The following is a 26,163-nucleotide window of genomic DNA, read 5'->3' as shown; positions in this document are numbered from 1 at the left end:
AGTATCTTAAACTTTGATCTCATAAATGACTTTTATTGTGGTGTTAAAACTACCCCAGTTAAACATTTACCAAAAAAAAAAAAAAAACTGCAGAACAGTAAAACTTAAAATGTTGTTTGCTGTGTGTACCACACTTGATATCATTTGCATCCTAGCATGATCCCTATGCTAGTAGATAGTTATTCATATATTTATGTAGTTCAGTCATTCAATGAATATTTATTTTTTTGGTGAGGAAGATTGGCCCTGAGCTAACATCTGTTGCCAATCTTCCTCTTCTTTTTCTTTTCTCCCCAAATGCCCAGTGCATAGTTGTATATCCTAGTTGTAAGTCATTCTAGTTTTTCTATGTGGGATGCCACCACAGCATGGCCTGATGAACAGCGTGTAGGTCCGCGCCTAGGATCCGAGCCAGTGAACCCTGGGCTGCTGAAGTGGAGGGCATGAACTTAACCACTCAGCCTCTGGGCCTTCCCTATCAATGAATATTTAAATGCCTGCTCCAGATTTGATACAAGAGCTGTGCATATAGTATGATTAAATAATAGTAATGATGGTGGGGACAGGTATTTGTATATTTCCATATTTGCATTTGTTTGGTATACTGCTTGTAATGTTTCAGATTCAACCATCCCGGTAGAAAGTGACACAGATGATGAAGGAGCGCCTCGAATTAGTCTGGCTGAGATGCTTGAAGACCTTCACATTTCCCAAGATGCTACTGGTGAAGAAGGTGACTCGATGATGACATAATGAGATCGTGTTGTAGACGGTTTCCGCATCTGTAGGGTTGGGATATTGAACAAAATAACTTATTGTCTATCCCATCTATGTCTCTATGTTAAAAGAGGAGAAATTTAGTTTTAAACCTAAATAAATGACTATTCTGATTTCTCACTCAGAAAACTGAAAAAGATAGATGGCTTTGAAGTTTTAGATAACGATAGATTATGGAGAATGTAATTATTGATATTTAGGCCATTTTATGTTTTGAATATTAGTGGTTCACTTTATATGAGATACCAGTATTTTCACATACTGTAGTGCTGGATTTAAAAGCTCAAAAGTTGTGATTTCTTGGAGGTTACCTAAATTTTCAATCATAAAGCAAGCTTTTATGTTCTTTTTATATTGATTGCTTTAGTGAAAGAAAGAAAGAGTTATTTTTAATTTGAACTTGCTATGCACTTTGCTCCACGTTAGATCATTTTTTATGTCCTTGGGGCAGGGAAGTTGGGGTTCATTTTATCACTGGACATTCAAGTGGAAAGTTAATCTTTTTTATTCATAATATTAACATCTTTAAAAGCTAATAAACTGTTAATTTTTATTACAGAAGAAAATATATTTAAAATATTTATGGATTTGTAGCAAACATAGACTAATTATTTAAGGGTTAAATAACAATTTGTGCCTTTGTTATTTTTGTCTGTGCCAGCAGCTTAGGACAGTAGCTGCTTATGTCATAAAAATGTCTTGCTATCACTTCAAGGATTTTGCTTTTAAAATTTTGATTTACAAATTGAGGAGGAAGGAATTTTCTCTATTTGTATCATTGAACACGTCACTATCAAGAAGAATATTAAAATCCAGCATATAAGATGATGAAGTAATAAAAATCATCTTCATTCTTCATAAAATTATGAATCAAATTTGAATGAGGAATGAGTTCCACATCCTTGAAAGAAAAACCTTGGCTTGAGTTTTAGAGTTTTTTGAGAGTGAAGTATTAAGATCCTATTTCTATAAGCAAGGTCAGACTTACTAAATATTCCATAACTAAGCTAATTCATAAATTCTGTGTTTACCACTAAATAATATTAAGATTGAACTTCTCAATTCTGAAGTTAGGAATAAAGGCCTGAACTTTCCACAGTGGCTCCTTTTCTGTCTGCATCTTTGGTTAAAGTTTTCGCTTGTGGTCTGTGTTTACCTATTCTATGTCAAGATGTTAAGAAGCATGAAAAATAAAAACATTCCCCCCCTTTTTTGTGTCCTTGAAGTGATTGTATCAGTGTCATATTTAAATGACAGAGTATCTCTTGCAGTTTTCCAAAGTAAGATTGTTAAGTACTTGTCACATGATTTTCCCACTGAAATAATAGAGTTTCTCACCAACCTTATTTAGTCTTAGGATTTTTGATGTTGTGTTTTTATGAGTAATGAAACCTGTTAGTTGAAAGAAGGCTGTGACAAGGCAAAGGAATGTAGCTAAGACAAGAGCTGTTAGCCAAGAGCTTGCAAGAGTTATACAGCCTTGATAAATCTATCATTTTAGAGTATAGTTGCCAGGCTTATGGGTCCCAAAATACTCTTGTTGATGTCCCAGAGTTGATACAATTTGGAAAGGCTGGTATTAATCATATTCACAAGAAGCTGATTTATAACCCAATTTCTAAGTACGAGTAATTTCTAAGTCGGTATAATCAGTTATCTTCTTTTGTATCCAGATCTGCACTTGAAGCTGCAGTTTTACAGGCAAAAGTTCACTTGATGAGCAAAGAAACAGTTGAGGAGAGAGAGTTGCTTGTGTGATTCAGATGTTTAACAGTATCAAGTATCAGCTAATTCATTGCTGTAGTAGAACCCAGAACTCCAGTCTGTGTGCCAGGACACACTTCTGTGGTCAGTACTGAGTCAGTATTAATTCTTTATTTTTAATTTTGACATAATTGCAGACGAAGAAAAGTTGCAAGAATAGTATGAAGAATTCCTAGATACCCTTCAGTCAGTTTGCCAAATGTGAATACTTACCTCATTTACTTTCTTTCTCTCTCGTTTTTTTTTCCTGAACCATTTAAGAGTGAAGCTCCCTAAATATTTCAATGTTACCCCCCACCAAAAAACAAGGAATTTTCTTACATAACCACAGTGCAGTGTTCAAAATCAGGAAGTTAATGTTGACATAATACTGTTATCTAATTGGTGGGCCATACTGAGATTTTGTCATTTGTCCCAATTCTAATGTCTTATAGAAAAAATAAACCTGAGATTGTGTATAGCATTGGGTTCTCCTATCTCTTCAGACTTCTTTCATCTGGACCAATTCCTGAGTTTTTATGTTTTAAGTAATTGACATTTTTGAAGCGTCCAAGCCAGTTGTTTTGTAGACTGACCTCAATTTGGGCTCATCTGATGTTTTCTCATGATTAGATTTAGGTTAAGGCCTTTTAGCAGGACTACTCCAGAAGGAATGCCAAATTCTCGATGCATTGTATTAGGAGACCTGTGCTGTCCATTAGTCCAGATGTTCCCAAACTTTCTTGTTTTTGTTAGTTTTCTGTTTTAAGGAATTAAAGGATGTTTACAGTCATTATTTTCACTTGATTTCTCTTTTTAAATTCATTTTTGACTTAGTGAAGGTTACTCTTTTGATTTACAGTTTTATGAATTTTAACACATGTAGATTCATGTAGTCACCACAATCAAAATACAACAATTCTATCAACCCCCCCAAACCCCTAAAAATTCCCTTTGCTACCCCTTTGTTTTCACACCCTTCCCCCACCCTTCATTGCTGGCAACTTCTGATCTGTTCTCTGACCTTATGGTTTGCTTTTTCCAAAATATTTAAATGAAATCATATAGTATGCAGCCTTTTAAGTCTGGCTTTTTTCCCTTAGCATGGTGCACTTCAGATTCATCCAAGGTGTTATGTCTATCAAGAGTTTGTTCCTTTTTATTTTGAGTAATATTGCATTGTATGGATGTACCATGGTTTGTTATCCATTCCCCTGTTGAGGCACATTTAAATTTCCAGATTTTGATTAGGAGTACAGCTGCTGTGAACATTTCTGCACAGGTTTTCAATTTACTGAGGTAAATAACTAGGGATGGATCTCATAATAAGTGTATATTTAACTTTATAAAACTCTGCCAGCCTGTTTTTCAAAGTGGTTTGTGCCATTTTGCTTTCCCACCAGCAGTGTGTGAATGTTTCAGTTACTCTGTGTCCTCGCCACCACTTGGTGTTGTCAGTTTCTTTTTTAAGTCATCCTAATAGGTGGATGTGGTTTTTTTTGTGGTTTTAGTTTGCATTTCCCTAATGGCTAATTATGTTGAACATGTTTTTATGTGCTTATTTGTTATCTGTGTATCTTCATTGGTAGAATGACTGTTCAAATCTTGTCTACTTTTAGAAATTGAGCTGGTTTTTTATTGTTAATTTTTAATTTTTTAATTTTTAATTTTTTTATTGAGTTATTGATAGGTTACAATCTTGTGAAATTTCAATTGTACATTAATGTTCGTCAGTCATGTTGTAGGTGCACCACTTCACCCTTTGTGTCCACCCCCCACCCCACCTTTCCCCTGGTATCCACTAAACTGTTTTTGGTCAATAATTTTAAATTCCTCATATGAGTGGAGTCATACACAGATTATCTTTCTCTCGCTGGCTTATTTCACTTAACATAATTCTCTCAAGGTCCATCCATGTTATTGCAAATGGAATGATTTTGTTCTGTTTTGCAGCTGAGTAGTATTCCATTGTATATATGTACCACATCTTCTTTATCCATTCGTCTGTTGATGGGCACTTAGGTTGCTTCCATGTCTTGGCTATTGTAAACAGTGCTGCAATAAACATTGGGGTGCATAGGACTTTTGGGATTGCTGACTTCAAGCTCTTTGGATAAATACCCAGTAGTGGGATGGCTGGATCGTATGGTAGTTCTATTTTTAATTTTTTGAGGACTCTCCATACTGTTTTCCATAGTGGCTGCACCAGTTTGCATTCCCACCAGCAGTGGATGAGGGTTCCTTTTTCTCCGCAACCTCTCCAACATTTGTTGCTGTTAGTTTTAGGTATTTTTGTCATTCTAACGGGTGTAAGGTGATATCTTAGTGTAGTTTTGATTTTCATTTCCCTGTTGATCAGCGATGATGAGCATCTTTTCATGTGCCTATTGGCCATCAGTATATCTTCTTTGGAGAAATGTCTGTTCATGTCTCCAGCCCATTTTTTGATTGGGTTGTTTGATGTTTTGTTGTTGAGTTGCAAGAGTTCTTTATATATTATGGATATTAAGCCTTTGTCAGATATATGACTTGCAAATATTTTTTCCCAGTTAGTGGGTTGTTTTTTTGTTTCAATCCTGTTTTCATTTGCCTTGAAGAAGCTCTTTAATCTGATGAAGTCCCATTTGTTTATTCTTTCTATTGTTTCCCTTCTCTGAGAAGACATGGTGTCCGAAAAGATCCTTTTAATACTGATGTCAAAGAGTGTACTGCCTACGTTTTCTTCCAGAAGCCTTATGGTTTCAGGTCTTACCTTTAGGTCTTTAATCCATTTTGAGTTTATTTTGGTGAATGGTGAAAAAGAATGGTCAATTTTCATTCTTTTACATGTGGCTTTCCAGTTTTCCCAGCACCATTTGTTGAAAAGACTTTCTTTTCTCCATTGTATGCCCTCAGCTCCTTTGTCAAAGATAAGCTGTCCATAGATGTGTGGTTTTATTTCTGGGCTTTCAATTCTGTTCCATTGATCTGTGCACCTGTTTTTGTACCAGTACCATGCTGTTTTGATTACTGTAGCTTTGTAGTATGTTTTGAAGTCAGGGATTGTGATGCCTCCCGTTTTGTTCTTTTTTCTCAGGATTGCTTTAGAAATTCGGGGTCTTTTGTTGCCCCATATGAATTTTAGGATTCTTTGTTCTAATTCTGTAAAGAATGTCATTGGGATTCTGATTGGGATGGCGTTGAATCTGTAGATTGCTTTAGGTAGAACGGACATTTTAACTATGTTTATTCTTCCAATCCATGTACATGGAATGTCTTTCCATCTCCTTATGTCGTCATCCAATTCTCTCAGAAAGACCTTGTAATTTTCATTATATAGGTCCTTCACTTCCTTACTTAAATTTACCCCAAGGTATTTTATTCTTTTTGTTGTGATTGTGAATGGTATTGTATTCTTGAGTTCTTTTTCTGTTGGTTCATTACTGGAGTATAGAAATGCTACTGATTTATGCAAATTGATTTTATACCCTGCAACTTTGCTGTAGTTGTTGATTACTTCTAACAGTTGTCCAATGGATTCTTTGGGGTTTTCTATATATAAGATCATGGCGTCTGCAAACAGTGAGAGTTTCACTTCTTCCCTCCCTGTTTGGATTCCTTTTATTCCTTTTTCTTGCCCGATTGCTCTGGCCAGGACCTCCAGTACTATGTTAAATAAGAGTGGTGATAGAGGACATCCTTGTCTCGTTCCTGTTTTCAGGGGGATGGGGTTCAGTTTTTGCCCATTGAGTATGATGTTGGCTGTGGGTTTGTCGTATATGGCCTTTATTATGTTGAGGTAGTTTCCTTCTATGCCCATTTTGTTCAGAGTTTTTATCATAAATGGCTGTTGGATCTTGTCAAATGCCTTCTCTGCATCTATTGAGATGATCATGTAGTTTTTATTCCTCAGTTTGTTGATGTGGTGTATCACGTTGATTGATTTGCGGATGTTGAACCATCCCTGTGTCCCTGGTATGAATCCCACCTGATCCTGCTGTATGATTCTTTTGATGAATTGCTGAATTCTGGTTGCCAAAATTTTGTTTAGAATTTTTGCATCTATGTTCATCAGTGATATTGGCCTGTAGTTCTCTTTTTTCGTGGTGTCCTTGTCAGGTTTTGGTATCAGCGTGATGTTGGCCTCATAGAATGTGTTAAGAAGTGTTCCATCTTCCCTAATTTTTTGGAATAGCTTGAAAAGGATAGGTATTAAATCCTCTCTGAAAGTTTGGTAGAATTCCCCAGGAAAGCCATCTGGTCTTGGGGTTTTATTCTTTGGGATGCTTTTGATTGCTGTTTCAATCTCTTTCCTTGTGATTGGTCTGTTCAAATTGTCTGCCTCTTCTTGAGTGAGCTTTGGGAGATTGTAGGAGTCCAAGAATTTATCCATTTCCTCTAGGTTATCCATTCTGTTGGCGTATAGTTTTTTGTAGTATTCTCTTATAATCTGTTGTATTTCTGCAGAGTCTATTGTTATTTTTCCTTGCTCATTTCTGATTTTGTTTATTTGAGCTTTCTCCCTTTTTTTCTTTGTAAGTCTGGCTAGTGGTTTGTCAATTTTATTTATCTTCTCAAAAAACCAGCTCTTTGTCTCATTGATCCTTTCTACTGCCTTTTTCGTTTCAATAGTATTTATTTCTGCTCTGATTTTTATTCTCTCCTGCTGCTGACTTTGGGCTTCATTTGTTCTTTTTTCTCTAGTTCAGTTAGGTGTGCTTTAAGGTTGCTTATTTGGGATTTTTCTTGTTTGTTAAGATGTGCCTGTATTGCAGTGAATTTTCCTCTTAATACAGCTTTTGCTGTATCCCATATGAGTTGGTATGGCATGCTATCATTTTCATTTGTTTCCAGGTACTTTTTGATTTCTTCTTTAATTTCTTCAATGATCCATTGCTTGTTCAGTACTGTGTTGTTTAGTCTCCACATCTTTGTGCCTTTCTCAGCTTTTTTCTTGTAATTAATTTCTAGCCTTATAGCACTATGATCTGAGAAGATGCTTGTTATTATTTCAATTTTTTTAAATTTGTAGAGGCTTGCCTTGTTTCCCAACATATGGTCTATCCTAGAGAATGTTCCATGTGCACTTGAGAAGAATGTGTATTCAGCTCCTTCAGGGTGGAGTGATCTATATATGTCTATTAAGTCCAATTGTTTTAGTTTTTCATTCAGCTCCACTATTTCCCTGTTGATTTTCTGTCTGGATGATCTGTCCATTGATGTGAGTGGGGTGTTGAGGTCCCCTACTATTATTGTGTTGTTTTTAACATCTTCCTTTAGGTCTGTTAATAGTTGCTTTATGAATCTTGGTGCTCCTGTGTTGGGTGCATAGATATTTATAAGCGTTATTTCTTCTTGATGAAGTGTCCCTTTGCTCATTATATATTGTCCCTGTGTGTCTCTCTTTACCTGTCTTATTTTGAAATCCACTTGGTCTGATATGAGAATTGCAACACCTGCCTTTTTTTCCTTGCTATTTGCTTGAAGTATTGTCCTCCACCCCTTCACCCTGAGTCTGTGTTTGTCCTTGGGGCTGAGGTGTGTTTCCTGGAGGCAACAAATTGTTGGATCTTGTTCTTTAATCCATTTTGCCACTCTGTGTCTTTTTATTGGAGAGTTCAATGCATTCACATTGAGAGTGATTTGAGTGATTATTGATGCATGTGGACTTAATGCTGTCAATCTGTCGCTCATTATCTTGTTTTCCTCTGTTTCTTTTCCTGTGTGCTTTAGACTACCCATTTCTGCAATTTCTTATGCTGGGTTTCTTAGATTTTTCCTTATTTATGATTTGTGACTCTGTTCTGTACTTTATTTTAGTGTCTACCCTGAAGTTTGTATTTAGAATCTCGTGTATAATATAGTCTATTCTCTGGTGGTCTCTTACCTACTTGACCAATACTGATTTAGACCCTTTGCTCTTCCCCTCCTAAATAATTATTTTCATTTTTTATTCCAACTCGTCTTATTAATTTGTAGTTAGAGTGCTAAGATCGTCCTTGTTTTGGTAGTTTCCTTACCTTTACCCTAATGCTATAGTTGAATATTTGCTATCCTGTTCTGGTTCTATCCATCGGTCTCCCTAGTCTGTGGATTGTGTCCCCTTTCTCCCTTTTTTCTTTTTTCAAGTATGAGAGCCTTCTTGAGGATTTCTTGTAATGGAGGGCTTTTAGTTACAAATTCCCTTAACTTTTGTTTGTCTGGAAAAGATTTAATTTCTCCCTCATATCTGAAGGAAATTCTTGCTGGATAGAGTATTCTTGGCTGAAGGTTTTTATCCTTTAAAGCTTTGAATATATCACTCCATTCTCTCCTAGCTTGTAGGGTTTCTGTAGAGAAATCCGCTGACAGTCTGATAGGGGCTCCTTTATAGGTTATTCTCTTTTTTTTTCTTACTTCCCTGAGTATTCTTTCCTTATTCCTATTTGCCAACTTTACTATTATGTGCCTTGCGGTGCGTCTTTTTACATTGACAAATCTAGGAGATCTAAAACCCTCCTCTACACACATTTCTCCGTTGATCCCTAGATTTGGGAAGTTCTCTTCAATCATTTCGTTAAGCACACTTTTTGCTCCATTTTCCTTTTCCATATTCTCTGGAATTCCTATGATCCTTATGTTCTTACTCCTCATTGAATCCATTATCTCTCGGAGATTTTCCTCATTTTTTAAATTCTTAGTTCTCTTTCTTCCTCTGTCTGGTGCCATTCAGCCTGTCTGTCCTCGATTATGCTAATTTCCTCCTCTATGTTGTCTACACGGGCATTCAGGGAATCTGTATTCTGTGTTATCTGGTCCATTGTGTTTTTCATCTCAAGTAATTCTGTTTGATTCTTCTTTATGATTTCAATCTCTTTTGTGAAGTAACTCCAGAACTCGGCTTGTTTCTCTATCTTTCTCTCTACCTCATTGAGTTTTTTGATTATAGCTGCTCTGAATTCATTATCACTTAGTTTACCTAATTCCAAGTCCTCAGGACTTAATTCTGTGTTTTTATTGTTTTCCTTCTGGTCTGGGGCTTTTATAAATTGCTGGATGGTAGAGGAGTGGTTTTTTCTCATGGTGGTAGAATTCAGTTGCAGTTACAGCCTGTCGCCACTAGATGGGGGTCGAGAGCGGCGTGTTAGCTCTCTGCCTTGGGGCAAGATGGCTGCGCCCACTGGCTTTGTTGGGGGGAGGGGTTGTTACTCACACACACCGGTCTGGGTTCAGATCAGTTCTGTTCTCTGGTCTCCCAAGGCCCTTGATTTATGGGGTCCCCGTGGACGGAAGCTTTCCCCCTGTCAGCAGGTCTCCACTGAACCAGTGGCAGGAGTCCTGGATGATCCCCTGGTCGCACGGTCCCTCCCCCGCTCCTTCCCAACCCGCGCCGCAGTGATCGCAGACTCTAGGGGAGGGAGCGATGTTCTCTCTACCATTCCAGTGCCTCCGAAGGTGTAAGCAAGGTTTATGATCTCCGCCTTCTTGGTACTGTAGGTCTCTAACGAGCTGGCATTATGTTTATTCTCTGAAATTCAGTTCTTCCAATCTTTTGTTGTATTTTGGAGGGGAGAGAATCCCGGGTCAGCTCACCCCGCCATTTTGCTCTGCCCCCTCTCCTTATCGCCGTTAATTTTTTATTTTGATGTTCACATTAAATATTCAGTTTTAGTTCTTTGACTTGATACATTTTGAAAGAACTGCCTTATTGCCTAGGGTGAAACAAGATCTCTGTAGTGTTTAAAAATTATTAGGAGTGAGTTTGGGAGCCACTGTGTTTCTGTAGCAATGCAGCTTGCATTGTTTTATCTGATGGAGATTTTGTTTTTGGTGGCGTTAGTGCTTGTCACACATTTTTCTTTTGACTCAGTTTCACATTAATGTGGGTATCTATGACCCTCTTCATAGCGCTGTTGTGAAGTACTGCAGGATAATGTATGCACTAGCAATAGTTGATGAAGTGCCGAACAAGTGCTTGTTGTAGGGAAGCTGTGTTACACAGAAATAACGGCATGTGTCGGAGCCTGCTTACCTGCCACCTGTTAGCTGTGTGACTTAAACTTCTCTGAATGTCTGTTTCCTCATCTTTTAGAAAGGAGGAGCACTGTTCACTACAGAGTATTGCTAAAATTCTTAGCATAGTCAGTGTGCAACAGATTGTAATTATTCAATAAATAGTATCGGCTTTTAAAATATAATCATAGTTCCAGTGTTTAGTATTTAAACAAGTTGAAAAAAAAGCCCTGTATGCGTACACTTTTTAGAGCATCAAAGCGCTTATTGTAGATAATGTGTATGGTGCAGAGAACTAAAAATTCAAAAGCATAAATTACCTATATTCCCACTATAGGGAGATTATCACTTAACATTTTGGTATCTTTTTCTTTTTTAATAGACTTTCTTTTTTAATAGTTTTAGATCTTCAGGAAAATCAGAAAGATAGTATAGTGAGTTGCCATATATGCCACACTTCTATTCTTATAATAATATATATAATATAATAATACCATATATAATTATATATAATTATAATAGCTGCTTCTATTATTAACATTTTACATCAATATGATACATTTTTTATGCTTAAAGAGCCAGTATTGATATATTATTAACTAAAGTCCATAGTTTATTTAGATTTCCTTAGTTCTCATCGAATGTTATTTTTCTTTTCCAGGATACCACATTACATTTATTTGTCATGTTTCCTTAGGCTCCTCTTGGCACTTGGCAATTTCTACACCTTTTCTTGTTTTTGATGACCTTAACAGTTTTGAGGATTACTGTTCAGGTGTTTTGTAGGATGCCCCACTATTGGAATTTGTCCAGTGTTTTCTCATGATAAGACTGGGGTTATGGGTTATTGGGAGGAAGACAACAGGCACAGTGCCATTTTCATGACATCATATCAAGGGTACATACTACCAACATGATTTATCATTGTTGATGTTGGCGTTGATCACCTGACTGAGGTAGTGTTTCTCAGCTTTCTTCCTTGTAAAGTTAGTCTTTCTTTCCTCCTTTCTATAATGTACACTTTGGAAGGAAGTCACTATACACAGCCCACACCTAAGAAGTAGTGAGTCATGCTACCCCTCCTTGAGGGTAGGATATCTACATAAGTTATTTGGAATTCTTCTGTATGGGACATTTGTCTGTTTTCTCCTATTTCCTAATGTTCAATCATTTATTTCTAGCAATATGGACTCACGAATACTTAGGGTTATTATCTGATACCACTTAATTTTGTTGTTTGAGTTTTTCCGGCTTTGGCCATTTGGAGCTCTTTTGATTGACTCCTGTCCTATTTGACATAACTTGTGTGTATGGTTTTCTTTTTCCTCCCTCCCTTCTTCCCCCTCTCTCTCTCTTTCTCTAGCATTTCCTTACTTTCTGGCACTACAAATTGCTATGGACTAATTTTGTATACTTCTTTAGAATCAGCTGTTTCTCCAAGAAACTGGTTTCATTTTTTTGGTGAATGGTTTTAGAAACCAATATCTAGTCGTAAGGTATGCTTGTTGCTACTGGGGTGTCATTTCTTTTGGGCCCTCTCAGCTGACCAAAAAAATGTTTTTATACTAACCTATGTATTTACACATATTTATAAATATTTATATATATAACAATCTCTATCTACATTAAGCTAAACATGAATTCATACTGTCTCCAACTCTAATTCGTTACTTCATGTATCAGTCTAGCTTCTTCCCCTTGTTTACCTGTAAACTCCCACTCCAACAGTAAAAGTCCTGGTTCCCGTTGTCTGCCATCCATCTACTTAATTGTTCAATTCCAGTATACATGTATAGCAGGATCAGGATTGTTTACCTGTAACCTCATGAAAAACAACTTTATTTATTACAGTAAGTGTTTATGGGCAGTTCCTTTTGCCTTTAGTCTTACAGACTGCACTCATCTCCAGAGTTATTTAGATCAGCACCTTTTCCCCAGTCCCCTTCAGTGAGGTGGTTTTGTATATTTGTAATACAGTTAGAATATCTTGTCACAATCTGCATTCAATCTCCTGACCTCCTAAATGGTTTTTAAAAAATTTCCATACATTAAAGTTCATTCTTTGTGCTGTAGAGTTCTGTGGGTTTTCACAGATGCATAGTGTCGTACCCACCACTACAATATTGTACGGAATAATTGTACTGCCCTAAGAATCCCTGGTATGTCACTTATTCATCCTGAACTCCAAACCCTTGGCAACTGCTGGTCATTTTACTGTCTATAGTTTTGCCTTTCCAGAGTATCATATAATCGGAATCATGTAATATGTAGCTTTTCATACTGGCTTCTTTCACTTAGCAATATGCCTGTAATGTTTTCTGGATTTTTGTGGCTTATTAGCTCTTTTCTTTTTATTGCTGAATAATATTTCATAGTATGGATGTACCGTACTTTGTTTATCCATTCACCTATTGAAAGACATCTTGATTACTTCCAGCTTTTGGTGATTCTGAATAAAGCTGTTGTAAACTTTCATGTGCAGGCTTCTGTGTGCACATAGGTTTTCATATCAGTTGAGTAAGGACCTAGGATCCTGGTTGCTGGATTTGATGGTGCCACTATGTTTAGCTTCGGGAGAAACTGCCAGACTGTCTTGCGAAGTGGCTGTACCATTCTGCATTCCCACCAGCAATATGTAAGAGTCCTGTTGCTCTGCCTCCTTGTCAGCATTTGATGTTGTCAGTGTTTTGGATTTTAGCCATTCTAATAGGTATGTAGTGGTATCTCGTTTTAATTTGCAATTTCCTAATGACAAATGACGATGAGCGTCTTTCCTTATGCTTATTTGCCATCTGTGTATCTTCTTTGTTGAGGTGTCTGTTCAGATCTTTGGCCCATTTTTAAATTGGATTGCTTGTTTTCTTATTGTTGAGTTTTAAGAGTTCTTTGTGTATTTTGGATACAGGTCCTTTATCAGATATGTATTTTGCAAATATTTTCTCCCAGTCTGTGGCTTGCCTTTAGAAGTATAAATGAGTTATTTATATGTAATATATTTGTTACATGTGATTATGTACAACTGAGATCATACTGTCTGTATAGATTTTGTACCTTCTTTTACTCTTTAACATTATTTTATCTTGCCTTTTCTAAGCCATTAAAAATCCTTAAACATGTTTAATAATAAAACAATATTCCACTGATAGATTGCAGAAATAGCTCCTATTCTCACTTTTCTCTGTGTCCATTCTCTTTATCCTATAAGTCATGACAGGACCAAATAAAACGCATTTAAGACTCTGCAGGTCATATGGTCTCTGTCACAGCTACTTTGCTGTTGTAGCACAAAAGAGCCGTAGACAGCATGTAAATGAAAGGGAATAATAGCTATGTTCTAATGAAGCTTTACTTAAAAAAACAGGCAGTAGGCTGGATTTTACCTGTGGCCTGTAGTTTGCTCCCTCTTGATGTAACTTTGTAGTGCCCTTTTATTTTTACTGTGCGCTTTAGTGATTAGAATGAGGTATAAGCTCTGAGCTTAGGCCTCAAGAGGGCTTGGGCCTCTGTCATAGTTGTCAGAACATGGCTGGTTGAATGTTGGAGGAAGAAATAAAGGTGGCACAGGCCAAGATGCCCCTGTCACCCTAGATGAAGCCAGCCAACCCACAGACACATGAGCAAGCCCAGCCAAGATCAGCAGAGATACTGAGCCAACCCCTAACTGTCCCCAGACATGTGAGCAGTAAAATTTTATGCCATCAAGGGGATGTGGTGGTTGTACAGCATCATGTGGCACTAGACAATTGTTAGACTAATATATGTACATTTAATTAACCAAGCTCTGAAGTTGGGCATTTGTAGGTGTGTTTTTTCCATTTTCTATAAAAATGTCCATTTTACTTATTATTTTCTTAGGAATGAAATTATTGTGTCAGAGAGCATATAAGAATCTCAGGACATATTACAAAAATCCTTTCCAGAAAGATACATACCACATGGCATAGTTTATGAGACTGTCTCTTTTACAGTCTTACTGTTCTTGATGCTTGACGTATTCTCTCTTTTCACTTAGTGTTTTCTAGGCTTAACTCAGGCCCACTCCACAGTGATGTGTTTGTTGAACTTCTGTAGCAGTTATCGTCTGTCCTACTTGGTTAGTTTTTACATGCCTCCTGAGTTATTATCTATTTTACTATTACTACTATTTATTATCTATATTACTTTTTTTTTTTTTTGAGGAAGATTAGGCCTGAGCTAACATCCACCACCAATCCTCCTCTTTTTGCTGAGAAAGATTGGCCCTGAGCTCACATCTGTGCCCATCTTCCTCTATCTTATGTGGGACGCCTGCCACAGCACGGGTTAATAAATGGTGCGTAGGTCCACGCCTGGGATCCAAACCTGTGAACACTGGGCCACTGAAGCGGAGTGTGCAAACCTAACCACTATGCCACTGGGCCAACCCCTCTGTGTTACTATTTTTGTATGTGTTTGTCTTTCTTGCCAACTAGACTACACTTCTCTTGAGGGTGTAGATGCAGTGTAGATCTTCAGATACATAGTTGTAGTATGATCTGCTTTAAGTCAATATTTTGAAAAATGGGTGGAAATTTTTGTTGGGTATAGTTTTGCTTTAAATAATTCTTTATGAGTCTGTCCCTGAAATAAGAAATCAAGCAGGTCTTAATGGTATTGGAGAGGTGGTAAATGGAATTTATAGGGAGAGTTGTCCTTATTGGTCTTCATTTTATTTATAGAAACAAAACCTGCACTTAATTCTAAGGTTTGGTCAATTTTATGTGAGTAGTGCTGATTAGTTAACTGCGGAAGTCTGATGTGGTGGTAACACAAACTGTTCAGTTTAACACAGCAAATTGTTTTCTTCCTCTCAGGTACTTCATTGTATGTAATACAAATGCTATTTGTAAATAACCATGTGGATAGAGAAGGTAACCTATAATCAGAGGCAGAACTATTGGGCAGTATTCGAGAAGTACAAAACATGTCTTATAGTTTTCCTGTATGTGTACAAGTGGATCAGAGTAATGTTGAAAGGCTGATTACTTGACAAAGGCTGAGACAAATCGGTGTTCATCTGGGTTCAAGAGTGTCAGCTTAAACGAGGGCTGTCAAGTCTCTGTGGAGTGTTGCCAGGCAGGTTCCTGGGGTGGTGACACTCTGAATGGTCTGGAATATGGAATTCTGTGTTTCAAAGAGGACCATTAAAATATCCGTGTTCTGGTTGTAGAGTTCTGTTTTGGTGTTTTGCCTGTTGTTTTGTGAGAACAGACAGATTCTAATCCTAGGTGAGTTTGTATGTGCTTATGCACAGTGTTGGAGGTTGTTCCCCAATCCCTTGCTCTTTGTCTTCCCCAGTCATGTTTGCCCTTCCTCTCTCTTTAGGAAATGATGGTATTTGTAGTAAGGGATAAATAAATAGTCATGAAGTAAAGTGTTACTCCTGAGAAATTTTCACTTTTGTCAGAGACAAAGGCTTAAGCAGAGGCACGTTTAGATGGAGGGAATATTTTGGGAGATAGCAAGTCTTCTGTGTGTGGTAGATTGGATTGTTGGTCACAATTCTTAATTCCTCTGTAGTAATATGTAGCATTACGCTTATCCTGTCCTCATGGTGTTGGTGTGTTTGGATTTAACTGTGTGACTTGCTTTGGCAATGGGATGTTAGTGGATTTGGTAAGAGGACAGCATTAAAATGCCTTGTTATTTGCACTTGTGTTCTTGTCCTTTCCACTATCACCATAAGGAGAACATGCCCTGGGTAGTCACTGCCTCCCCAGCTGGGCTCAGAATAGAACATTTGAAGCAATGTCAGCGTAAACAACTGATGAACTCATAGGTGTGAGAATAATTATTATTGTTAAGCCATTGAGTTTTGGGATAGTTTTTTAGGCAGCATTACTGGGAATAGCTAACTAGTAGTCTCTGCATCTTTAAAATTCATTTCATTAAGCAGTTGTTGATGGATAATACTTTCTCTGATTATAGATACAGGCAACCTCCCTTCCCTCTACTTGCCTAATTAGGGTTAATGACAATAGATGTGCTCCTATAGATTCCCTTAGAGTAGCCTGACTTTCACCGTTGTTGTGAACAGTGCAAAAATTATATTGGGTTCATTCCCATTCATTCTCCTTTCTGCCTGTATTTTAGGTGTTACAGGTCTAAATAGTGCTCTGGAAGGTGCCTTGGGCAAGTGGGGGAGGCTAGGAGACCTTGCCCCAGTTGTTCCCATCTCTGCTTCAGGCTGAGTAGCTTCACTTTTATTTAGGTATTTGGTTTTCATATAAGATTTTATTAGAAAAAAAGGTATTTTTTAGAAAATTTGAAAATTGTTACTATAAACAAACTTGTACAGTCATACTGTGGAATATTACTTATCAATAAAAAGGAATGAACTGTTACTGATACAATAACTTGGATGCATCTCAAGGGAATTATGCTGAGTGAAAAAAACAAATCTGGAAAGGTTACATATTGTATGGTTCCATTTATATAATGTTCTTGAAGCAACAAATTTATGGAGAACAGCTTAGTGATTGCCAGGGTTTGGGGATGGGGGTGTGTGGAGGTTGGATGTGGCTGTAAAGGCATAGCACAAGGGAGCTTTTTAGTGATGGAACAGTTCAGTCTTGATTTTGGTTATGATCACATGAAACTACCCAGGTGATAAAATTGTACACACACATACACACATAGACACACACACACACGTTTGTAAAACTGGTAAAATTTGAATAAGCTCTGTGGATTGTGTCAGTGTCACTTTCCTGGTTTTGATCCTATTCTGTTAGTTATGCAAGATGTTACCATGGTGGGAGGCTGGGTGGAGAATGCACCGGGCCTCCTTGTACCTTTCTTTTTGGTTACTTCCTGTGAGTATATAATTATTTCAGAATTAAAAGTTAAGAATCAAAAACATTGCTATGTATAAGAGCTAATATTAGAGGGCAAGAAAAATAATTCTTCCTTTATTGTTATGAAGTGATTTATTTGAAAGAAATTTGAGTGAATATTGACACATTTTTGGGGGGCAATTTATTCATCCCTGGTAATCTGAGATGTTCTTTAGAGGCAAGTTAATGTGACGTGGAGCCGGCGCAGCGGTGCAGCAGGTAAGTTCTCACGTTCTGCTTTGGCCGTCCAGGGTTCACTGGTTCGGATCCCAGATGCGGACATGGCATCGCTTGGCAAGGCACGCTCTGGCAGGCATCCCACATTTAAAGTGGAGGAAGATGGTCACGGATGTTGGCTCAGGGCCGATTTTCCTCAGCAAAAAGAGGAGGATTGGCAGTAGTTAGCTCAGGGCTAATCTTCCTCAAAAAGAAAAGTTAATGTGACAAATGAGGGAGTGCTTATGTATGTGTGTGTGTATTTGCTTCCATCTAATGGAATTATTTATAAGACTCTCACAAAAGAGCGCATTTTTTTTGTTGTTGTTACTACTGATAGCAAAAAGGAAGAAGAGGATATTAGATAAGGGAAAAGAGAAGAGAAGGTCCTCGTTTTATGTGAGGTTATTATTAGAGAGAAGGCAACTAGCAGAGGACTAGCAATTTTCAGTTTTGGCAATCCAGAGAGACTTCTGTGCTAGGAAATGAAAGCACTTTCTTTCTATTAGGAGTGTTCCGAGCTGTGAATGTTCACAGTCATACGCTCCTTTGCTGTCAGATATTTGGAAATAAACGAGCTCGCAGGAGTTGACTGGAGGCTGACTCGTTTGGGGAATAAAATTGTCTAACAGCTCCTGGCTTTGGATTCTAACCTATTTCAGTGATGATACCATCATCAATGTCCTCTACTTCCCCCCTCTTTGTTCTGTGCTTGAGAATTTCCTGTGCAAGCAAGAATAATAGAAATGCTTTGTTTTAAAAAAAAATTTTAAAGATTATGATCTGACTTGTCTTAGTACTTCTTTTAGTTTAAAAAAATAGTTTATGATGCAAAACAGTCCAGCATGGGTTAAAGGTCTGATAATATTTTCGCCTGGTCTGGTGCTTCCCACTGACTAAACCGTGGAAAGTTTAGCGTGAGATCTGTAGTATGACATGCGGAACCACACTTAATTTTACCCCAAGCATATGAATGAACCTATCAAGAAGAAAGGGAGACCAGTCATGTCCTTTATTACATAACTGTTTTTTCACTTTTTTCTAAGCTATGAGGATACAAAATAAATGTTTACTTAAAAGGCCGACAGGCGTTATTTAACTGTCTTTATCATACACTCACATTTCTTTCTTTATATGGCATCATGTGGAAATAAAATTTTACTTATATGTGTGTAAAAGGGAGTATAGAATGCAGTTATGTGCCGAGGCTTACGAGCCAGATGTCCTGGATTCAAATCCCACCCTTGACCCTCAGGCAGGTACTTACCTTCTCTGACTCGTTCTCCTCATCTGTAAAATGAGAATTCAGTTGTTTATGATTGTGAGGTCCTATTATTGTGAGGTTATTGGAAAAGCAGTATTTTTCAGACAGTTTGTACTCTGTACTGACATCAGGGGTTGGAATTGCAACAAGGAAGACAAGTGGGGCTGCAGCAGTAGAAAGGAAGATGGAGGGATGATACGCAGAGATCAGAAACTGTAGATGCTGCAGCCCTTGAGTTGACCTGCTGCTGCACTCTTGGAGCACTGTTCGAGGCAGGCCTGGATCTGCTTAAGAGCTGTCACTTACCCAAAGAGTACTGCCTCTGCCCTGGCTGCTCATTTGGAATCACTCCATTCCCATAGCAGCAAGAGCGTCTGCCAGCAACTGGCACACATGGGGAGCTGGAGCCCTTTTCTTCATCTTCCTCAGTTTTCTTCAGTGCTCATCAGGAAGCCACCTGGCGAGAGAGCTTAGAAATACAATTAAATGTCTCCTGGCCCCAGATGTTCAGAGTAGCATATAGAAGGATAGATGAAGTGAAAAATAGTAGGTAACTAACCTGTGCAAAGGCCTTATACATATGCTTATATTTTTGTAGTCAGTAACTATGGCTATCTAGGAAGGAGAACTCCAGGGCTTGAGCACAGCAGTGGAGGGATGCATTTGTTTTACTCCTTGTCTTTGGGCTATTTTTAATGCCTTTAGATCCACAGAATTGAATTGATTATACTCATTTTGTGGCACATTGATTTTGGTCCATGCAAATCATCATGCCCATTCCTTTCTTCCATTGTCCCCCATGCCGTGTATGTCTACTTCCCATACTTTTATTTGGATACATTGAAATTCTTGAAAGATCTATATAGTCATGTGCTGCATAATGACGTTTTGGTCAATGACAGGCTTCCTATACAATGCGGTCCCATAAGATTATATCAGAGCTGAAAATTCCTGTCGCTTAGTGACATAGTTGTCATAATGTCGTAGTGCAACATATTACGTGTTTGTGATAATGCTGGAAAACTAACCTGTGCTGCCAGTCGTATAAAAGTATAGCACATATAACTAGGTACAGTATATAATAGTTGATAACAAATGACTGTTGCTGGATTATGCATTTACTATACTATACTTGTTATTTTAGAGTGTACTCTTTCTACTTATATATAAAAAAATTTACTTAAAAAAGTATGCCGTGTTGTGCCAACAGCAGCCTCATACATACATCATCTTGTTTACTGCAGCTCTCGATTGCACCATTTTCTCTTGTGCTTGATGTAATCTCATATGGTTTTGTTCATCATGGCCCCTAAGCGTACAAAAGCCACTGCTAGTGTTGCATTACATAATAGGCCACATTGAGTGAATGACCTAGAAACGAAATTAAAAGTGATTAAGGACTATGAAGGTGGAAAATCAGCAATGGTTATTGCTCACTACTCGGACATGTCCCATTTCACTGTAGCTCCATCTTGAAGAACAAGAACAAAGTGATAGAAGCTGTTACTTAAAGGACTGGTTCTTCGACGGCAATGAGACTAACAAAATTCGAGAAGGGCCTATATCAGACACTGAGAAACTTTTTTTTAAAAGATTTTATTATTCCTTTTTCACCTAAAGCCTCCCGATACATAGTTGTATAGTTTTAGTTGTGGGTCCTTCTAGTTGTGGCGTGTGGGATGCTGCCCCAGCATGGCTTGACAAGTGGTGCCATGTCCGCGCCCAGGATTCGAACTGGTGAAACCCTGGGCCGCCAAGGCAGAGGGTGCAAACTTAACCACTCGGCCACGGGGCCGGCCCCTATAGCAGCTTTTAAGGCCTACTAGCTGAGGGAGACATTGATGCAATTCTGGAGGGATGACAACATGTATGACTGCATCAAGGGCTTGGGGTGATGTCACCAAGGAGTGTGTGAATGGCATCTGAAAAGACACTCGAGGTTCGTCTACGACTTCAGAGGATTTTTCAAGGATGAGGAAGTTGCCAAAATCGACAAGGCTGTAGTTGAGATGGCAAACAACTTTAACCTGGGTATGGATGGAAGATGGCATTGAGGAACTCGTAGAGGTGGTTCCTGAGGAATTCACTAGTGAGGAGTTGTTGGGACTGAAACAGGATGCGTAGCTGAAGAAGAGGCAAAAGAAAAGGAAACTGCAGGAAAAGGAAAAGAAGAACCTTCAAGAAAATTTGCAGTGAAGGGTTTAGCAGAAGCTTTTGCAGACTTCAACAAGCTCCTTAAAAATTGTGAAAACATGGATCCCAACACTGAAAGGTTTTCATCAATAGAGAGGAATGTTTATGGTGCACTATCTGCTTATAAGCAAATCTGTGATTTAAAAAAAAAAACCAAGCAAACCACCATGGTCATATTTCTACAAAGAGCGCCTCAAAAAGAGCCTCAGGCAGGTCCTTCAGGAGGCATTCCAGAAGACGGCATCGTTAGCATAGGAGGTGACAGCTCCACGTGTGTTATTGTCCCTGAAGACCTTCCATTGGGACAAGATGTGGAGGTGGAAGATGGTGATATTGATGATCCTGACCCTGTGTAGGCCTAGGCTAATGTGTGTGTTTGTGTCTCAGTTTTTAACAAAAATGTTTAAAAAGTAAAAAAGAAAACACTTTTCTTAATAGAAAAAAGCTTATAGAATAAGGATATAAAGAAAATATTTTGTACAGCTGTATATTGTTTGTGCTTTAAGCTGTTACTACGAGTAAAAAGTTTAAAAATTTTTGAAGTTTATAAAGTAAAAAAGTTACAGTAAGCTAATTTATTCTTGAAGAAAGAAAACTATTTTTTAATAAATTTAGTGTTGCCTAAGTCTCCAGTAGTGCACAGTACTGTCCTAGCCTTCACATTCCCTGACCACTCGCTCACTCACTCACCCAGAGCAGCCTCCAGTCCTGCAGGTCCAGTCATGCTCAGTGCCCTGGAAGGGTTTACCACTTTTCTTTTACTGTACTTTTTCTATGTTTAGATACACAAATACTTAGCATTGTATTACAGTTGCCTGCAGTATTCGGTACAGTACATGCTGCACAGGTTTGTAGCTTAGGAGCAATAGGCTACACCGTTTGCCTAAGTATGTAGTAGACTATACCATGTAGATTTGTGTAAGTACATTCCATGATGTTCACACAGTGACGAATTTGCCTAATGCACATTTCTCAGAATGTACCCCTGTCCTTAAGTGACACGTGACTGTAATGTTATTCATGGGTTAAATTTAAGTAAATGCCACTGTGCTAAAAATTTTATTTTTTATTATTTTTTTATACTCAGCATTAGGTTTTTGAACTGGATCCATCTTGCTGTATATAAATTTGGTTCACTATTTTTTGTTGCATAGTATTCTACCATGCTGTGCATGTATTATATTTTCTCTTCTTACCTATTTTCCCATTGATGGGCTTCTAATTTGCCTGAACTTTCTTGCACGTAATACTGCAATGAACGGCCTCATCCTTGTTTTATTATTGATCTCTTGAGAGTTTCTGGGGTATACACCCTGTTTGGTAGGCAGCCTCTAAAATGGCTCCTAACGGTCTCTCCCTCCTGATATTCCTGTCCTTGTTTAATCTCCTCCCCGTTAATGTGGGCTGGACCTAGCGATTCTCTTCTGATGAATAGAACATGGCAAATGTGATGAGATATCACTTCCGAGATTAGTCTACCAAAGATCTGTGACTTCCCTCTTGCTTGCCATTTCTCATTGTCTCGTCCCTGGGGGAAGCAAGCTGCTATGTTGTGCACTGTCCTGTGGAGAGGTCCATGTGGCAGGGAACTTATGTTTCTGACCAACAGCCAACGAAGCTCTGAGGCTTGCCAACAGCTATGTGAGTGAGCTTGAAAGCAGATGCTTTCCCACCTACCTTTGAGGTAATTGTAGCCTCACCTGACCCTTGATTGCAGTTTTTAGAGACCCTAACGCAGAGGCACCCAGCTAATCTATATCTGGATTCCTGACCCACAGAAAATTTAGGATAATAAATTTTTATCATTTTAAGCCCGTAAATTTTGGGGTAACTTGTTAATGTAACCATTGGATTGTAGGACACGTGCACACTTAACTAAGTCTGGCCAGATTTCCTTCATACCAGCAATACTTGAAGGCTTCTGTTTCCTTACACTTTCACTAGCTCCTGCTAATATCAGACTTTCTAAATATTTTTTTGCCAACCTGATAGGTGTAAAGTGATATCTCATTTTAATTATATGTATTTGATAACATGCTGAGTATTCTGTCATATCCCTTTTTGATCAGTGCTTATTCATATTCTTGCTCTTTCTTTGGTTTTCCTGTCGTGTTGTTTAGTAGAAATGTCTTATGTGAACAGCCCTTGTTGGCTTCAGTCATTGCAAATATCTTATTTTATTTACCTATTAAATTTGCAAATAATGCCCTTGATTAAACAACTATTTAACTTTGATGTAGTTATGTCCATAAATTCTTTCTCCTTAAGGTTTGTGCTTCTCTGGATCTTGTTTAGGAAGGACCACTGATAGCCATAATTTAGATTTTTTGAATAAATAATCTTTTTTCTGAAAACTGTAGGATGAATTGAAGTGGATTTTAAAATATAGATGAACACTGTATTCTCTTGTTGCCCATTTCATTTGAATTTGCTTTGCAACACCACTGTCAAGTACTTATTTTACATGTAATGTGGTAACTTAACTCATTCACAAATCTGGATAAAGATGAGGTGTGGCTATGTGGTAGTGGCCTGAGTTAGGTTGATAGGAGAACCTTGTAGGAGTGAATTGATACATTGGTCCCCAAGTTACAGAAACTATAAGATAAAGTATGTTGCAAAATAATAAAAATGTGTTTTTGTACTTAAAAATCGGGAGAAAACCTCAAATTCTTTTAAATAGTAATTTTAGCTTTAAAAATGTCCACCAGATGGCACCAATACACGGTAAGTACTTAGGAAAATCAGAAGCATTATTCTCACGCTTATTTTAAAATCTGTTAAAATTAAAATGTGTTAACAGTGTAATTAAGGAGGTAATTCTGGCTCCCTACTAATTAGTCTTCAAGAAACCCTTTCTGAGGTTCCAGTTTGGGTGAGGTGTCTTCCCTCTCTGGTCCTGTAGCTAGCTAATAGCACCCACCTGATTGCTCTGTAATTCTCTTCTAGAGTCTGTTTCTTTCACTTGAAGTAGAGATGGGGACATTTTTAGCCTCACGAGGGCTTTTATTTATTTTTCTAGTAAACGTTAGGTTTGGAGTTAAAGCTAGGTTTGAGGCAAGTAAAATCTAAAATGTAGCCTTTTCAATTTAAACGTATCTTTCAATGCTTATAAAATCTGCAGCTTTGGGAAAATAATTGGAGTAAACATTTCATTGCTTTAATTTTATGTATTGAATTGATAATGAAAAAAATAGCCAACATTAGCTGCCTCATTCTCTGGACCGATCTACGAATCCCATCTCCTTTTGGGAAATGGGCACAGAGAAATTTATAGCCCTTGAAAAATAAATTCATGAATTAATATGCCCAAGGACCATAAAAGTGACTTCCAAGCAACAGCCTGGACTCCAAATATGAAACTTTCATACCGTTTGTCTTGAATGGCACTAATGAGACTCAGGCTCTGTGTCTGTAATGTCTGAGGGTGCCAGAAAAGTTTCTGTGAGCTCCATCTCTTTGTCTTTGGAGAGGTGAGATTCTTTCTATATTGCTGATATGTTGAGAGGCCCAGCCAAGCATCAGGCTTTCCATCCCTGAAAAACATCTCTCCAGAACCTTCTTATTGCTGTTCACTTGTTGCAGATACCTAGTATGCTTCCATTATTGAATTCACTTTTAAAAATGATCGATACCAATATTTGCCAGCATGTAATTAGTGAAACGCAGTCTTTCCAGAAGCTACTTGAGGAACAAAGTGTTCTACAGTTAAGCAGTGGCAAACAGTTTTCCTCTTCAGAGCTCACATTATCATGTTAAAGACTCTCTGAAGCCCTATAGCAGTGATTCTCAATGGAGCAGTATTGCCCCCTAGAGAATGTTTTGTAAATTGTAAATTTGTGGGAGTGTTTTTGTTGTCTCACCGATTAGCCTAGAAGTCATAGGCAGTCCCATAAAAGCAAGAGTCCTTCCTTGACCCCTAGGATTACTCTCATCCTTGTAATCATGTAGCTGAAAAATCTGTTTATAATTAAACTTAGGACCTAACTCTGTTGTACATATAAACATGAAGTAGTTGTGATTTTATAATAGTAGCCAGACACTGAATGTCTTAGGAATACAATGACGATGTAAATCAAGGGAAGATTGTATTTTCTTTTGTTTGGAGCTTTATCAAGAATTGTTTACTGTTTCAGAAAAGCATATCGTGAGCGTATACCACTGGTTGTATTTGAGTTGCTGATATAGCACAACTCTGTAGCCTTGTGTTTGTAGCTGTCCTATTCACCATGATTCTCCACATAGATGCAAGCGTCTGACTACTTATGCCTTTTGGTTTACTCATTCCCAAGCATTTATGTATTAAAATACATATTATGTTATTGTTGGTCTTTTTGGAAATTATGTTTATGTAGGATATATCTGAATATTGTTTCAGGGTGGTAAAGGAGGCATTACAAAGATACATGTTTACAGCAAGGGCACATTGGATCTGATAGGGATGGGAACCACTATCCTGGGTAGAGGAATCTGGAGAATTTTCTTAACTCAGTATTTGCAAAATTAATTGGATAATAAAACCTTTATTTTGTGTAACGTCTGTTAACTTTAGGGAAAACTATACTAAGTATGCAAACCCTGTCATTAATAAAACTTTATAGTATTGTATACTTCTCAAAATGCTTTCACATGCCTTATTTCAACTTATTTTTACATTTTACAAGGTGCATACCATAGGTATTCTCCTTCTGTAGAGGAAGTAGAACAAGAGAGAATTCAAGTAACTCACCTTAGGTCACTCAGAGGTCTGTGGCAGAGCCGCAGAGGAGAGGCCTGACTCCCAGATCCATGCCCTTCCTTCCACATCTTACGGCTCTGAAAGTTTCCCTGGGGGAAGCAAGCTGCTGTGTTGTGCCCTGTCCTGTGGAGAGGCCCATGTGACAGGGAACTTATGTCTCTGACCAACAGCCAGTGAAGCCCTGAGGCTTGCCAACAGCTATGAGGTAGGTAATAGTAACTTCTCCGTTCAGATGAGGAAACTGAGGCAAAAGAGGATTAAATCACTTGCTCAAGGTTACACAGTTAGTATGTGGTGGAGAAGCCTTTAGTACTTTGCCCTAAGTCATAAAGCTGGTAAGTGGCAGAACCGAGATTTGAACCTGGGCAGTCTGGCTTCAGAGAAAAGCTTATGGATTTCCAAAGAGG

General features: G+C 38.0%; 1 protein-coding gene across 2 annotated transcripts in view; it reads left to right on the top strand.

The window, feature by feature from the left end:
• Positions 1–1,989, top strand: part of NMD3 (NMD3 ribosome export adaptor) — a 39,416-nt gene extending 37,427 nt beyond the window's left edge. For both annotated transcript variants that reach the window (XM_046659778.1, XM_046659779.1), the window contains exon 16: positions 623–1,989. In XM_046659778.1, coding sequence (XP_046515734.1) covers positions 623–753 — 131 coding nt within the window. In that variant the 3' untranslated portion in view covers positions 754–1,989. The remainder of the gene's footprint in view (positions 1–622) is intronic.
• The last annotated feature ends 24,174 nt before the right edge of the window (positions 1,990–26,163 follow it).

The sequence above is a fragment of the Equus quagga genome, chromosome 4 (genome assembly GCF_021613505.1).
Source record: "Equus quagga isolate Etosha38 chromosome 4, UCLA_HA_Equagga_1.0, whole genome shotgun sequence".
Taxonomy (NCBI): Eukaryota; Metazoa; Chordata; class Mammalia; order Perissodactyla; family Equidae; genus Equus; species Equus quagga.
This window is presented reverse-complemented; position numbering and strand designations above follow the sequence as displayed.